Source organism: Zeus faber (assembly GCF_960531495.2).
Source record: "Zeus faber genome assembly, chromosome: 17".
NCBI classification, from domain to species: Eukaryota; Metazoa; Chordata; class Actinopteri; order Zeiformes; family Zeidae; genus Zeus; species Zeus faber.
In genome coordinates this window covers 22,335,661-22,353,174 of record NC_137204.1, presented here as the reverse complement: position 1 = coordinate 22,353,174, position 17,514 = coordinate 22,335,661, and the positions used below count along the sequence as shown (strand labels likewise).

The 17,514-nt window shown below is 47.0% G+C and overlaps 1 protein-coding gene across 1 annotated transcript in view; it reads right to left on the bottom strand.

The window, feature by feature from the left end:
- Positions 1 to 17,514, bottom strand: part of rimbp2a (RIMS binding protein 2a) — a gene marked incomplete at its 3' end in the record, with an annotated part of 60,280 nt that overhangs the window by 12,881 nt on the left and 29,885 nt on the right. The window contains exons 3-12 of the mRNA XM_080017682.1: positions 17,376 to 17,498; positions 12,310 to 12,414; positions 11,203 to 11,253; positions 8,339 to 8,552; positions 6,123 to 6,280; positions 5,700 to 5,779; positions 5,281 to 5,390; positions 3,194 to 4,012; positions 2,781 to 2,804; positions 1,097 to 1,248 (exon numbers count right to left, since the gene is read on the bottom strand). Coding sequence (XP_079873808.1) covers positions 1,097 to 1,248; positions 2,781 to 2,804; positions 3,194 to 4,012; positions 5,281 to 5,390; positions 5,700 to 5,779; positions 6,123 to 6,280; positions 8,339 to 8,552; positions 11,203 to 11,253; positions 12,310 to 12,411 — 1,710 coding nt within the window. The 5' untranslated portion in view covers positions 12,412 to 12,414; positions 17,376 to 17,498. The remainder of the gene's footprint in view (positions 1 to 1,096; positions 1,249 to 2,780; positions 2,805 to 3,193; positions 4,013 to 5,280; positions 5,391 to 5,699; positions 5,780 to 6,122; positions 6,281 to 8,338; positions 8,553 to 11,202; positions 11,254 to 12,309; positions 12,415 to 17,375; positions 17,499 to 17,514) is intronic.

Here is a 17,514-nt window from a genome sequence, read left to right as displayed (position 1 = left end):
CAAATAAGCAAATGAAATAAATAAATAAATAAATAGATAGATAAATAATAATAATAATAATAATAATAATAATAATAATAATAATAACAACAACAATAATAATAATAATAATAATAACAATAACAACAATTATACAGATTATTTATTCTTTAAAATAAAACATTTATAAATATATATAAAATAAATATATATAAAATATGCATTATCAGCGTCATCCACAACAGTAGCATTACCACAAATAGCCTTCCACACATTGCAATATACAGAATTTACATATTGTGTGTGACATATGCTCAAATGTAACACAGTTTATATCTTATTTTATGTTAATTTTACTCACAAATTAATTAACCTGTTATCGGCTGGGAGTTTATAATTTTACCGTCTGCATGTAATGTGGTGTCACACATGAGATTTCACCACAAAGATATCAGAATTACACCCTTCCATTCATAGCCGACATAAGAAACAAACACAATCTAACCGACTGTTACTAATCGGGGAATATATTTAGTGCGGAGTTTTAATGACAATCAATTATGGATTCGTCTATAAATGAGATTGCTTGCATTGGCACTCAGTCATAGGCAGGTGGCACTGATGTGTGTATTAAAGGCGGCGATGACGTCATGTCAAATTCACAAACACCAGCGTTTGTGTCTGTTTCCATTGTCACAAAAAATATCTCGACAAAATTAGAGAAAATAAACCGAACGGATAAAATAATTCACATAAATAAGCCACACACGAGGTGGAACAATATCACGCTCTCCCTCTCTCCCTCTCTCCCTCTCTCCCTCTCTCTCTCTCTCTCTCTCTCTCTCTCTCTCTCTCTCCCCCCTCCCAATCTGTCTGTGTTATGTAAAGTAATGCCAAGTCATTAAAGTCACTAATGCAAAGCCACTGATCTTGCTATAAAGTCTGTCATCTTCCCTCACAGAATCAGCAATGCCCTTGACCGAGGCAAACCCCTGAGTCACTCACTGCGTTTTCCTTTTTTATTTTTTATTTTTTTATTAAGTGGGTGGTACATTCACAATGAGGTTAACGCACATAACGCACAGCATCTCTCTCTCTCTCTCTCTCTCTCTCTCACCCTCTGTCCTTTCGTGCACACGACGTAACCGATGACATTTGCCCCGTTGGATGTCCCCGTGGGGGAGAGGGGCGGGGGCTTCCAGTGGACCTGCAGGACTCCCGGAGCCTGCCCGCAGAGCACCTGCACCTCCTGGGGAGGCAGCGGAGGACCTGGTAGACAGCAGAGCCGGAGGAGATGGGGGGGGATCATTTACCTGGTGTGAGATGGCTGACAACGTGGCGGGTTAGCTCATTCAGTGACACGGACGCACAAACGGGAGCACAGGGACGTACGCAACCATGCAAAAACAAAAACATTAGGTGGTGGAAGTGGGGGGATGTGGAACGTACATTGTCATCGTCTTTAATTGTGCACTGTCGCGCACCATGTTGTGCAGGGTCGGTATAAACACAAACAGCCCATGCGGGTACCTGGAGTGGTGGTGGGCGTGAAATGTTACCACGGTATGATAAAGGTTAAAATCCAAAATGCAAACTTTCAATGGGGGTCTTCAGGTATGATATCATTAACATCATGGATGGACCAATATCCCTTTTTTCAATACTGATACCAACTGAATCTTTCTTCAATGACAAGCACTAATTATTTTTACCTGAACACTATGGACACCTCACATTAGTTTGGTTTCAATCCAACATAAAGGTTTACATAAATGATTTTTTTCTCCAATAGAGACATCTTACAAGCTTCTGCACGTGTCAACACGGCCAGAAAACCAATTCATTTTCCTAAATATCTGACATGGATTTTCGTTTCGGGAATATACTATACCACCAATACCGTGCTTCAGCGCGATATTGGAGCAACGCAGGTATCGGTCCATCCGGAATTAACATCCAACATCCAATCAAAGGGAAAGGGGGTGATGTGTACATAAGTGCACCCAAAAGTACGGTCTCTCACTTTGAGCTACGATAAAAAAAATTTTTTTTTAAAACTTGACTTATTTCGAACGAGAGCAGATGTTATTCGAGGCGTCGTACGGATGTGCATTCGGCTCAGGGCCGCCGCACGGAGAAATACACTTTTGGCCTGCGTGGATGAGGCGAGCGCGGCTCTGTGAACCCCTTCCCCCCGGGCGGCTGGGTAAGGCATGCACGGAGAGGGGGGCTGCATTCGGGGGGGCGGGAGCGGAGGCACATACAACGCGGCCAAACTCAGCGAGCAGCGAGGGAAACGAGGCCAAAGCCCTCTCTGTCGCAACCCCTTTTCAGGGAGCCTGCGCTTTGAGGCTCGACCCTGGGCTGAGGAAGTTGCTCGTCAAAAAAATGGTCGCACTTTGCTGCGGTTCCAATAGTGGCGTACGCCGCACAGCGAGCAAAACTTGGGCAAAATTGTGTTCTGAGTAAAGTATATTTAATAAATCATGAATGCGTGAAGGCAAATAGGTCAATTCAAATTAATGATTATAAATCTGTTTTGTCATTATTTTTTTTGTTCGTATATTATCTTAGATAAGTATTACAGTTGTTATCATATACTATTGTGCCCAGCTTCCATAGTTGGTAATCTAACCTAGTCTGCTGATCCTTATTTTGTTATATCAGCATTATCACCAATTTCATCCGTCTCTCTTTGATCCGTCTCACTAATGTCATCTCTAGCTCTTGAAGTCAGGGGTAAAACAATCGTCCTCGGATGCTTTCAGGAAACTAACCCCAGGTCTGATGTGCATTCTGACCTGTTCTGCAATATGGTGTCGGACCTAGACAAAATACAATAGACAACAATGGCAGCGTAAGTTTCCACTTTCCTGGTTTTGGACACCAAAAATAAAATGCGAGAAACACATTTCTGCAAGACGGGTTTGTTAAAATAATTTGAAACCGCTACGCAGTTAGTTATCATTGCAGCTGACAAAAAGTGGTGGAGCATTAGTTTTACTCTACTACTTTTTGGCATATAACCTTTAGACGTTATCAAAGTTTGACAAAGTGTTCAAACACAAGGTGCTGTAAATTCACAATGCAAAACACGTATAAAGTGTGAACGTGACAATAATTACATCCAACACGGAACAGGAGGAAGGAGTGGCTTTCCACATTAGGAGTGAACATCATCTCTGTGCACTCTGTGGAAACAGCCCCCACTGACCTGCAGCCTGAGTGCAGAACTCCACCCCAGCTTCCTTCTTCTCTCTCTGCTCCAGCGGAAGCTGCCATGGCACTTGATGTGGCCGCGCCACCACAGTCACCTTGTACACCGTCATCGCCTTCAGGTTGAGGAAGCGAAGCCTGTACCTCCCCGGCTTCACCACGGCGTGCTCCGCCCCGTCCAGGAACACGGTGTGCCCGTAGTTGCTGTTGCTGGGCAGCCAGGAGAGCTCGGCCGTGTCGCGCTGGATGTCGTCGACGCGCAGCCCGCACGGCGCCACCACCACGTTCGCCCCCACCAGCAGGGTGCAGCGCAGCTCGTCGGACAGGCCCCGGTCGGTGGCGCTCTGAACCGACACGCGGTGGACGCAGCCGTCCAGGTCGAGCTTCTCCAGCAGGCATTTGGTGCGGCCGCCGTGGGGCACGCTGGCGCGCGCCTCTCCGTCCACGAGCACGTTGTAGCCGGATACGCTGCCCCACCCCAGGGGCACCAGCGGGGGCTCCCAGCCGACGATGACGCTCCGCGCCAGCTGCTTGATGAGATTGATCTTCCGGGGGTAAGGCACGACGTCTTCCGCTAGGTCCTCGGGGTCCAGGGGCACTTCTGTCCCGTTGCTACAGGGTCCCAGGGCTTTGATGGAGCCCACGAGGCCGTCCTGGGGGGCACCGCCATCCACGCCCATTAAGCACAGGGGCCCGTGGTCCAGTTGGCCCAGATCCTCCCCTTCCTCCCCGGCCTGAATTGCAAGCTTCTCCTTGTCCTGGACAAATTCCACAAAGTTGGAGGGAACAAGGCCTCGCTGGCCGTCCAGCAGCTCTCCTGAGATACGAAGACGGAAAAAGAGTAGTAGACGGTGTGTAAGTTGACATTCAACAAAATATTACTTTAAGGTTGCGCTACACAGTCTTTGTAAAGATGTAGTCCGTACCAATAGCGAAGGAGCATTACAGCATGTCTGTCAAATTCCCAAAATGAACATAATGTGAATTTCCAGCCTTAAATAACACAGAATGTACCAGGCAGAGGAGATATTGTTTTTCGGCGTGTGATTTCCTTGCGTCGCAGCAGGGCCAAACGTATTCATCAATGTACATCGATCCATCAATCTGTCAAATATACAGTATTTTGCACATGTTTTCCCTTTGTAATATTCTGACTGTTCACTGTCTCTGTCTAGGGAGTTTAGCTATTTATGCGAGTGGGTCTTCTGATGCCCTTCTCTTCTTCCCCGGAAGCCCAAGAGACCTTGAGACTGCATGAGTCCTTGTACAGTGTGCACAGTGTTTGTATAGATGTGTGTGTGTGTGTGTGTGTGCTTGTGTGTGTGTGTGTGTGTGTGTGTGTGTGTGTGTGTGTGTGTGTGCGTGCGTGCGTGCGTGTATGTGTGTGTGCGTGTGTTTGCGATGATTAAGCACAGCCTTCTTGAATTAGTCATCAGGCTAAAAAGGGACCGAGGCCCCATCTTGACAACAGCTTGGTTTGGGCCCCCAGCCTGCCTCCGCAGTGGTAAACACAAGGCTTCTCCAGGAAGCAGGTCAATCTCACTCCCACAGCCCGTGATTCACAGCAGCCGAGTGCCGCCGCGGTCGGCCGAGCTCGCCGAGGAGCGACGACAGCTAACGGGATTCAAGGGAGCTCCCGACGGAGAAGCCCTCACAATGCCGACGAGATTGGGATCCGAATCAGTCGCATGGCCAATTACTAAAGTGAATTCGGGACTTTGCTTTGTGACCGAAAGAAAGAAAGCAAACTGATTCATCCCTTGAAATAAGGAATGTACACACAGCGTTAAATAACTTTTGAATCTAACATTAAACACATTTGAGCGGAGAGGGGAGTTCATAACGATTAGTCGAATGGCGACCAATTCACAAGCTGAGCACATTGAGTGCAAAATTCAACCAAAGTAACCGCGCTTCCCATGTGGTTATCACGCAAATTATGAATATCTATGGTGTTTTGCATGCTGGCAGGGCAGTGTTTCACGAATGTAAATGCGTGGCAACAAAGCCGTATTTCCATGTGTTGATGTGAAAACAGTGTGGAAAATCGCGCCCACCTCCCTCAGGCGGAGATATAATTCTCACCTTCATAAAATCCGTCATCGTCCATGTTGCCGTATACGTAGAGGTATTTGCCCGCCACCAGGGGGAGCTCTGCTTCAGGGTGCTCATTTGGTCCGTCATAAGGGTTATAGCTGAAAGGACAAGTTATAATGACCGTTTGCAAGGATGCGAAATCTTTCATCGTTCGTACATATTTTGTCATCCCTTTTCGAAGGCACACATCCATGTCACACGGTTCAATTATTTAAGGATGATTGATCTTTAATCGTGGACAGAGTTAAGCGACTGAAAAGCCTCTTTGTGGTAAAGGTTGGAGCCTTGGAATAAGACTTTGAAGGAGAAGGGCAGGGGAGTTATGAAGGAGGAGCATCCATGATGGCTTCCCCCCACGCGCCCCCTGGACCCCCCTCCATGCTTCCCCAGGAGGCCGATCGGTTCACCTGTAGCGGGCGGAGCAGAGGCGGACCTGGCCTGTGTAGCGAGGCTTGGACCTGGGCGATGGGCTGACCTCATCCTCCATCTGAAGATGAGCAGGGAATCATTGACAAAATGGCGATATTTAGAACACTTAGAACCAACCAAAATTCTTACAAATTTGATTATTTGCTGCTCTCAGACTTAGTCACAAGCAGCCATTCGGTGTGGTGCAGTAAAATGACACAAGGAGAATGCAAATAGGGAAAATGAATAATACGATTCTAAAGTACTTGTAGGTATCCAACAGTAAATAAAATAAATAAAATAATCCAATTAGAATACCATTGTATTGTAGACACACACAAACACACACACACACACACACACACACACACACACACACACACACACACACACAGCTACCACTTCCGGTCGGTCGGACCCACCTCTGAGGGGGTCGCCAGTCGGGGGCTGCCGGGGCGATCCGTCGTCACGGCGCTGGGTTTGACGGACAGCAGCTCCAGTCTGTCCCGGTCTCCGGTCTGCGGTGGGCAGGGGAACAACCGGGAGGTCAGTGGCGGCGTGTTTGCCGCGCTCTCATCGCCTGGGAAACATTGATTTCCAAAGCAAATAAGAAAGAGCACCCGTCATTCCTCCTGCTTCCCAATCGCAGCTCGTTTCACAGCCATTTATGCTCCGTTAAAGGGAACCTAGTATGAAAAAACTCACTGTTTCAGCGCTTGTGCACATACATTTTGGGTCTCTGGTGGGACTACTAACACACACACACACACACACACACACTGTGAAACACGAAACCCAGTCAGTTTTTTTTTTTGTGAGCTGCCAGTTCAGAAAACATGTCCTGAAACAAACCGTTCACATTTGCAGCCAAACCCTAGGTCACGTTGGGCTTCAGTAGAATTAGAATCTTTTTAAAGAAAGAGGAATTAATACCAATTGTCCGTGAAGAAACTGCAGACGGCGGAAAGGTAAGTATTTAAGATAATTCCGCTGTGTGTTCCTTTCTTCCTTTCTTTCTAAAGAAAAGCATGCGGTACATAGCCTGGAGGCTGCAGCCTGCGTTTCTCCGAACAAGACCAATAAAAATAGCGTTTCAATTGCAGATGTATTTTATTTATTTATTTATTTATTTATCATTACTATTATCATTTTATTATCCGACTGATAATGTGAAATCAGTGAAAGTTTACGGAGTAAATACAACAGAACCCGGAAGTAAAGCTCAAACCCCACTGGCCTCAGGAGGGGGGGCTCCACCCACATAAAACAGCCAGTTTTGGAACAGGATGGTTTAGAGGCACGTTAGAATGGCTAGAATGCATAATGAGTGTTGGAAAAAAATGTTCTTTTCAAAAACATGTTTTTGGGACCTCAGAGACCGACATTAACTTGTTGAAAAGGAGCCTAACAGGCCCCCTTTAACGGGAGTGTAAGGCAAACACTCCTTATGGCAAACGTTTTTCCAGGCTCCTAATTCCCACCCCTTCCTAATACCCCCCCACACCAGAAAATACATTTCCCGCCGCTAAAAACAACAGCGAGTTTTAACGAGAGCTAATGGCGCGTGGCTTGAAATTTCAGGCCGAAACGATGATCAGCCAAATCCCTGAAGGAAATCAAAGGCGGATATCGAGAAGGGGGGCATCTTTTTATTTTTTATTTTTTTCCCCCCTTGTGCTGTAAGAATTAGTTTTTCTCAGGTAACAGCGGCACGCTCCCCACCTCCGCCACCCCATCGCCCTCTCCCTCTCAAGCGGAGGGAAGGATAAAAGAGGATCTTTAGCTCCGGAGCTTTGGTTTCTCTCTCTCTCTCTCGCTCTCTCTCTCTCTCTCTCTCATACTTTATACACCTGCATTGCTGATGTGGCCGTATTGGCCGGCTCTGCAGGGTTCCACTTTGTCGGGTTGGAACGCTAATACGTTGACTTTAGCGGGTGTCGAACATCAGGCGCGTGATCAATCAGTGGATATATTGATCATGAATAAGCCGTATTTTCCACCACAGGTCAAGAGGGTGTTGATCCAGGACCGACCCCGGCCTCCCTGGGATCGTAACGTCACTGCGAACGGGCACGGACCCGCCGGAATTAAACTCGTTCCTCGGAGCTTCGTTTGCGCTCGTCTCCGGCCTCGGAAAACCGCGCGGCTCCAACTTTCAACGCGGGGTGCTTGTTTCCCCCGCTATCATTATTACCGAGTTGAAAAGCTTAAAGTGGTAATCCGGAACATTATTTGGATTAAAAAAAAACGTTCTTTTTTAAGGAACAGCTATTTAAACATACACATGCATCCATATATACACATGTTTATTGACATCATGTACGTCCTCCTCTACACGTCCTCCTCTGGGGGCGGGGTCCCCCTTTCCCGGCACGAATGGAAGAATTGAAAGTCGCAATAAAAAAAGGAACACCGCCCTCGGATGAAAATAATATCCCCACCGTTTCGAGTGACCAGAATTAATCAATCAATTAGGAGAAGGAACGCCCTGGAGAAAGGCAAACGAAGGGAAGAAATAAAGTCGCCGTTTCGAGCGACTTGTGGCGTAACCCACCCAACGCGGGCAATCTTACGGATTACCGCTTTAATCGTGAAACCGGGGATTTCTAATGCGACGCTCCGAGCTAATACGACCCACCTGTCTCAGTCCGGGCTGCCGGTCCGTTCGGGGTTACCGAGAGCTTGGTCCGCGGCGGAGGGGGAACCTCCCGTCCGGGGTAGGGGGGACCCGCGGCGGCGGCGAGGACGTCGGCGGCGTCCGATTCCAGGCGGAAATCTAACAGCTCCTTCGACAGCCGGTGGAACTGTTCACTCTTTGACCTGCATTTCTGCTCCAGGTCGCGAACCTTGACCTTTTAGAAATGAGGGAAAGAGAGCAGCGGGTGGGGTAGGGGGGTCGGGGGTTGTAAAGAGGGCCGAGGGTGAGAAACCAGGAGACACCAGCGGTGAGAGACGGCTTCCACTTGTCTCGTGGTTACTCTAGAGACACTGTATGAGTGAGAGCCCGCCCTTCGAATATTTCAAAGTTAAGTCCGGCTTTCTTTAATTCACGTCGAACCCTGACGAACAACATTCCCGGCCGGACACCGTTTTCCCCGTGTTGTTGTTGAGTTATCCGGCGCCGCCCTCTTCGGCTTGGTGTCGGAGGAGATGGCGCAAATCGAGGAACGCCGGGTCGCCGCGTCGGCCGCCCTTTCGCCGGCGGCGACTCGCCCGCGTCTTATCCGTTTGTTGGCCATTAAAACAAGATCCCGACGGGACTCTTGTTTTTTTTTTTTGTTTTTTTTTTAACAGGAACCCGGGCGGTCTAATCAAAGCGCGAGGATACGAAAAGCCCCCACCCCGCATGCGCCGGGAACGCTGCCGCACCTTGATAACGAGGCACGGAGCTAAGAGGCTTACGAAAGCCATACACACGAGCGATATTATGGCGGCAGCCCTTGAAGTGATTTCCGTTGACAAGGATGGCGGGCGACGGGGGGCAGGGGAGGGTTAGGACACGTACAGGGGGCGAGACGGGCAGAGCCCCAAACATCCTGCTCTCTCCGGCGGAGCGCGGGACCGGGGGGAGCGTGGCGGCCGCTCCGGCTCCCGAACAACTCTGAGCGCCGAGCAGAAAGATGAAGGACGACGTTGTTATTGTGCTTAATGAAGAGCCTTCAGGGACCCGTTCCTTAGCTCTGTTGGGTTTGGGAAAGCGAGATAAAAGGTGTTTGTTTGTGGGTGTGGGTGTGCGTGTGCGCGTGCCGTGCCTGTGTGTGTGTGTGTGTGTGTGTGTGTGCGCGCGTGTGCGTGCCTGTGTGTGTGTGTGTGTGTGTGTGTGTGTGTGTGTGTGGATACGGCGGCCGTAAGTTTTTTTTCTCACTGGCAAATTGGATCACGCAAAATCCCCTCCTATCATCCTCCTAAATCCTTTTAGATTTGAAACCTTTAAATAAACATATTGAATCACATTTAATTACAGCCGTGTCACGCGAGTGCTTTGAAGTCAATTCATTTATTGAAATATTTACAGTAAAAGCTTTCATTGAATCGTGCGCCCCCCCTCCCCCCCTGCAATTCCTCCAGGTCCCACTAGGGGGGCAAGCAACACAGTTTGAAAACCACTGTTGGACAATGTACTGTACGGTCTATCAGTAGTTTAGGGTTATATGAAGTCCAATATGTTGATATACTGCAGCAGGTAGAGTCAATACATTTTTAATTCCACTCCATTCAGGGTATGCAAGCTCCAGCGCATGATTTGCAAAAAAATCCGCAACGGCTAAAAGTTCATCATTGTTAGTTTACTCAGGCAGTCACCTGAAAAATGTTGTCCTTATTGCACAATCCAAACCATAATAAAAAAAAGGGGGGGGTGGGGGGGGGACACAGAAAAAAATGTATGGGAGAATGAAAACAAATGGATCGGAGTGCGGTACAACCACAATAAAAACAAAGACGACGACACAGCAGACGAAGCATTCATTATCACGAGGACGATCAGAAAACCCAAACATCAACACGCAAAGCAAAGAAGGCAAATCTGTTTGTCAAACACAGATGAGCTTTGAAATCCTAACAGATCGCTGGAGGCGTGGGAAGCTTACGGTGCAAGTTTTGGGTTTTTTTGTTAATGGAAGCAAAAACGCAGCATTTTTTTTTTATTTCTGGCGGCGGCGGCGGCGGCAGAAGCAGTCAAGGCATTAATCCGGCTAAGAACACGGCCTTAAAATGTAACTTTTAGGACTTGGGGAGAGATGGCCGCGGACCTGCCCCGCCACGCCCCGGCCGACCACACGTCCTGGTAGTTTAAACGGGTCTACGTGACGACGAGGCCTGCTCTGTGGAGCCCTATCAGAGCGACGGTGCAGATGGGTAAAAAAACACGGCCTCGTCTCAACCGGGCTTAACCGAGGCTAGCCTCTCTGTTTCATGACAAATGGGATTTCAAAAGGATCAAATCGTTTTGGGTTTTTTTAAAGCAGATGACCTCGTGGTTAGAGCGTCTTTAAGGAGGCGATGGAATGAAGCGCGCCAGGCTGGTTATTAGGATATTTGCAGATCATTTGTCAATAATATGATATAATACTTTGACTGTATGCAGCTTTCTGCTGGATGCAGATCAAACTTCCATCAGTTGTAAGCAACACAGGGATTATTTTTTATTTAGTTTAGATATTTAATAAAAAAAAATTATATATATAATTAATTGTATATTAATTACATGATTATTTAAATATATAATAATAATAATAATAATAATAATAATAATAATAATAATAATAATAATAATAATAATAAAGCAATACATAAATGAAAATATTTTTCTTATTTCATATTACTTATGGCAGTCTAATAACAATAGTAGCCTTTATAATACATTTTCAAATTATTTATACAATTGACAAAAACTTGGATGGACAATACTGTATATATATATATATATATATATATATATATATATGAAAAACATATATACATATGAAAAACAGTGTATCTTTTAGTGTATGATCCAGATACCTCTAACAGGTGCACTGCTCCCTCATGCTCCTGCTCCGTTTCAGCTTGAGCCTGTGGAGTAGACACAGAAACACACAGAAACACGTCGTGACAGGTGACACGGCGGTCCGAGTCCTCGTGGCCGAGCGTGGAGCTCGCCGATGACGCGCTGTCAAGTCGATGGAGCCGCAGCGGCTCACTGCTTCAGCCGAGCCCCGGCGCTCGAAAGAGACGGCCGCTTCTGATGATACGGCTTTGACGAACGCGAGCGGAAGGGTTTATTTTTGGGTGTTTTCTGTTACAGAGCGGTAGAGCACGTTGTTTCACGGAGGCTCTGCGGCGCTAAAAGTAACGGGACAACAGAACGGAAGGGGTTTGACTTATTTTATAGACGGACATCAGTAACCCGATAGTCATAACAGACCATAATAGGTGCCCCTTGGCCATGTAACGGTATCTGGCATGGCTTTATTCTAGTTGTCCGGCATTGCTGTTGTCTGATGTTCCTATGACTGCTGTTCCAAGAAACACCTTCGACAGATGTTAGAAAGCCTTCAAACCTCTGACGAACGCAAAACTATGATCTGACCCATTTTAGTCGTTTGTTTTTTGTACTGGTATTTATTTTGTTTTACCTCAAGCTACTTTTCGATCATTATACTTCGCAATATTATTCATCAATATTCCAGCTACAATTGAATTTACTCCTGTTTACATTATTTGTTCCCTTAGATTATACACTACAATAGCGTTGTAACATCAAATTATTACCAAATGCAATGTTATTATGGCAGTTCACTGATTTTACCTTTAAAAGTACACCGGGAGCCCTTGGCATGGATGAATTTAGTACAAAACAGTAACATCACGACCAACTTTATCATGGTGAGGGTCACAGGGACTGAAACCTTCCAGCTTGGTATGGACGTAAAGCAGTGAAACACCCATCTCCATGTCACACATAACATGCGTGACATGGAGACACTGACTCTAGGAGTGAAGGATATTCGCTCCCAAAGTCTCCTATCGGCCTATGACGTGTGCTTTTTGGAAGCCGCGCAAACGCCGGTACAACATCTGAACCCCAGTGACCCCCGACGGGACCGGAACGAACGGTCCGGGTCTTACCCTTTGCAGCAGATCGATCTCCTTCTGCTTGGTGTAAAGGGCCTCCAGGGCTCGCTCATGCTCTGTCTGCAGCCGCTGCCTCTCCTTTGCAGCCTCACGCATATGCTGATGGGGAAGGACATGACTCGGTTACCATCAGGAACAATCGGGGAGCGTCAGGCAAAACCTCCATCCCGGCCGGGCATCGAGTCCAACGTGTCAGCGCGACAGGGCGAAGGGGGGTCCGAGGGCTGTGAATGGAAGCTTAACGTGATCAAAAAAAAAAAAAAAAAAAGGGTGAAAAAAGCATGTAAACTAGCTCCAAGTTAGAAAGCTCGGCTTTGAAATCGCAGAAAAAAACATAAAAACATTTTTGGACGGAACTTTTGTCGTTTGACACCTTTTGGATTTGCCAAAGGGCCTTCTCAGTGTTGCCGTCACACAGTCTGCCCTAATCAGAAAACAGTTCCACTCTGATAACTGCCGCTTTACAAAACGGGCCTCCATCTGTTACCTATCCAGCCGGTGCCAAAATCTAAGTAAATGCAGTAATAATAGTCGTCTACGGTATGAGATAGTAACGTTCATCATTTATGTGATATACTTTTTACGATGCACATCCTACTCTCCAAACAAGGGTAAAGCTATGATTCAGCTCAAGTCCCCCCACCAGCTGTTTCACATGGTCAACCGCGACGGAGCCCAGAATCTACCCCTCTCCAAATTAGCCGAGTCATGAGTGTCATCCATCTGCGGAGTTAATACAAGCCGTCACGTCTCGCGGAGAGAGTTACGGCCGTAAGATGTTTCCGAGGGCTTAAAGAAGAAAAAGCGGCTTAGGAAGCTCTGACATTCATCAGTTCCTCTCTACGTTGCCTCCTTTTTTTTTTTTTTTTTTCTCTTTCTCGGCGCGGCGAGAAGAAAAGCCTCTTTGCTTCCTGGAGTGGCTTGGAGGTGTCCCGAGCAGGCATCGGCTGCTTTGCATAATCAGGGAAGAGGCTTTACCCGCACAGGACTCGGAGCCGACACCCCCCCACCCCCCCCAGGAAAAAAATACTTTTTCGTAACCCTTTCTTGTAGGAGGGGCGGTCGTTTCCGAGGGCCACGCCCCGGGCGGGGTCGGAGTAATCTGCTATTGGCGCCGGAGCAACTCCATTAAGAGCGGTTGGGTCTAATTGCCTTGCTCAATGCCACCTTGACAGTCAACGTCAAGGCAAAGAGAGAGAGAGAGAGAGAGAGAGAGAGAGAGAGAGAGAGAGTTAGTCATTCACTTCCCTTACCTACAATCTCTCAGACAGTGAGAGATTCAAATTAGCAGTCTGTCCAAACCTCTTGGTATGGCACAGATTCGTCTGCAATGAGTTCACCGGCGAATAGGGGGTAATTACGTCGTTTCCACCGTTCGCACCCATGTCAATTAGATTTTTTCTCACGCCGCAGAGCGACGGACCGTGCGACGGGCTTTGAAGAGGATTTCGGCGCCGAGCGCTGCGGATTGTCTCCGTCGCTTTCGGTGGCGGGAGAAAAGAAAAGCTGATTGAGATAATACACGAGCGTTGATTATTGCCCTAATTTCCTGCAGAGGAGACGTGACAATGCGTCTCCGATCGCCCCGATTCGCATCGCCGAGCGAGATTAAGAATCAGCGCGGCGTGCCGAGCGGCGGCCGTTCCAAAACTCAGCCCCATTCGCTTTTTAACGGATCCATTTTTTCTTCTCACTTCCGCGCTTTATATACCAACACGACCCTCTTTAATTTTCCACGACACATGGTCTCCCTGTCCCATAATCAATACACAATGAAAAAGCGACAAAGCTCTCTTTTTTTGCATTAGGGGGGAGCGGGTCAATTTTTTTCCTCAAAGTACATTTCTCTCTCAAACACGGCCAACGCTTATGAACAGACAATCGATACGGGAGGGAAGGGTTTGTAATGAGGGGGCCGCGGCCAGCGCTGCCATGTCGTGTCTGATTTCTATTGACAGGCCGCGCCGTCGTGAAAAAGGAGCCTCTGCGTTAAACTGATGATGCTTAACTTCATGACTTAAATTGCTTTCGTCTGAACTTTTCATGAGGAAATGAAACACAGAAGAGCGGAGGGAGGAACAGACGTATTGATATATTTTGACGTGCAACAGTGCAACGTTGCACCATGATGCGTATCAATTGGTTTCATATATTCTGTATATATACACCGATCAGCCACAACATTAAAACCACCACTAATAACCACTTATATTGTGTAGCTCCCCCTGGTGCCGCCAAAACAGCTCTGACCCCTGGAGGCATGGACTCCACAAGACCTCTGTAGGTGTCCTGTGGTATCTGGCACCAAGACGTCAGCAGCAGATCCTTTAAGTCCTGGAAATTGAGGTGGGGCCCCCATGGATCAGGCTGGTTGTTCCAGCACATCACACAGATGCTCCATCGGATCGGACCCCAACCCCACAAATCAACATGATGTCGAAGAAAACGTGACTCATCAGACCAGGCCACCTTCTTCCATTGCTCCATGGTCCAGTTCTGATGCTCACGTGCCCATTGTAGGTACTTCCAGTGGTGGACAGGGGTCAACATGGACACTCTGACTGGTCTGCAGCTACATAGCCCCATACACAGCAAGCTGTGATGCACTGTGTGTCCTGACACCTTTCTATCATAGCAGCATGACCTTTTTCACCAATCTGTGCTACAGTAGCTCTTCTGTGGAATCGAACCAGACGGGCTGGACTTCACTACCCATGCGCAGCAATGAGCCTTGGGAGCCCATGACCCTGTCGCCGGTTCACCGGTTGTCCTTCCTCGGACCACTTTTGGTCGGTACAAACCACTGCATACCGGGAACACCCCACAAGAGCTGCCGTTTTGGAGATGCTCTGACCCAGCTGTCTAGCCATCACAATTTGGCCCTTGTCACAGTCAGTCAGATCCAGTAATTAATATATTATTAATTAATATATCCCACCCCTTGACAGGTGCCATTGTAAAGAGATGAGCAGTGTTGTTCCCTTGGCTGATCGGTGTATATATACTGTATATATATATATACTGTATGTATAGACTGTATACTGCGACACAAACCCTTGATGGAATTCTTTCCATTTGTGAGGTAAAGACAGAGCAAAAAAAAGAAGAATGAGTGGGTATGAATGTGTAATTAGGTGAAAGGCCTATCGGTCGAATTTGAAGAATGGATTTAGAAATACCTGTTGTGAGGGAAAATAAATGGTCTAAATGTGCCAGTAGTTAGAGTTAGAGAGTTTTTTTTGGCCCAACAGCATGTTGGTGTGTTGCTTCTAATATGAGTAAAACATTAACATCCCAAAATAATGTGATTTTGCTGTGGTGTAATTTTAATCACTCACTTTTTCCATGGCAGTGAATTGTCATCGGTCAACTTTTTTGTTAACTATGTCAATAAATTGGTGTTGGATTTTGGTATATTTGTATATTTGCCTTCGTGGTGCATTTAAGGGTTGCATAACAATCGAAACAATATGACCTTTAAACATCAATATTATTAATCCTCACTGAGAACTTTATTAGGAACAGCCAATTGCGTGGCAGCAGTGCAATGCATACGTTCACATCAACCATCAGAATGAGGAAAAAATGTGATCTCAGTGTTTTCGACCGTGACATGATTGTTGGTGCCAGACGTGCTGGATTGAGTATTTCTGTAGCTGCTGATCTCCTGGGATTTTCATGCACAACAGTCTCTCCTGTTATAAATATAATGGTGTGGTGCAAAAAACAATGGAGAATGAACAGAGAACGGCCGGACTGGTGGGAGCTGACGGAAATGCTACGGTGACTCAGATGACCACTCTGTACAATGGTGGTGGAAGGAAGGAAAAACATCTCAGAACGCACAACACGTGGAACCGTGAGGCGGATGGGCTACAACAGCAGAGGACCACGTCTAGTTCCACTTCTGTCAGCCAAGAACATAAAGCTGGGGCTGCAGTGTGCACAGGCTTACCAAAACTACACAGTTGAAGACTGGAAAAACGTAGCCTGGTCTGATTAACTTCCATTTCTGCTGAGGCACACAGATGGTAGGGTCAGAGTCCTTTGGCGGCAACAGCATGAATCCATGGACATAACCTCCCTCGTGTCAACAGTCCAGGCTGGTGCCGGTGGTGTAATGGTGTGGGGAATTTTTTCTTGGCAAGCTTTGGGCACGTACGAATCAATCACCGCCTGAATGCCACAGTCTATTTGAGTATTGTTGCTGACCATGTGCATCCCTTCGTGGCCACAGTTTACCATCTTCTCATGGCTACATCCAGCGTGATAATGAACCGTGTCACAAAGCAAAAGTCGTCTCAAACTGGTTTCATGAATATGACAATGAGTTCAACCTTCTTCAGTTTCCTTCCCAGTCACCGGATCTGAATCCAACTGAAAACCTTTAGGATGTGATAGAACGGGAGATTCGCAGCATGAATGGGCAGCTGACAAATCTGCAGGAATTGTGTAATGCAATCATGTCAACATGGAATCTCAAACGAATGTTCCCAACATCTTGTGGAATCCATCCCAAGAAGAATTGAGGCTGTTGTGAGAGCAAATGGAGGCCCTACCCAGTATTAGTATAGTGTTCCTAATAAAGTGCTCAGTGAGCGTCTATTGAGAGTGCAACCCTGGAGAACGTTCTTTTCTTCAAACATTTACTTTGCTGCGATTGAAACTGAATAATGCACTTCACTGTGAAAGATTCAAAGTTCTCCAATGCGCAAGCCACTACAATGTACAGAGGGAAAATATGAAACAAACAAGACAAAATATGCTCCAATAAAAGAGGGAGAACAGAACATGAAATATACAGAAATCAGTAGGGAGTGGGACATAAAAAGTCATAAAACCGGTATAACACAGAGGGATGGAAGGAAGGTCTCACTTCCAAAACTGTTTGGACTTGGCCAGTCCAAACAGTTTTGCCTCCCGGAAAAGTCTGAAAAGACCATTTCGGACTATTTCCGAAACAGAATATCGGAGGTGAAGGATGGGCGGGGGGGTGGTCAGACGACTGCGCAGGCGGGGGTTAAAGGATGAAAGGTAAAAAAAAAAAAAAAAAAAAACACCTTCAAAACCTGTTCCAGATTCTCCACTTTCCCCTGGAGCTGACTTCTGTCCTGCCGGGCCACGTCTCTCTCCTGCTGCACGGCGGCGAACGTCCTCCTCAGCTGGTCGTAGTCCGAGCGGACCTGCCCCCCGGGGGGA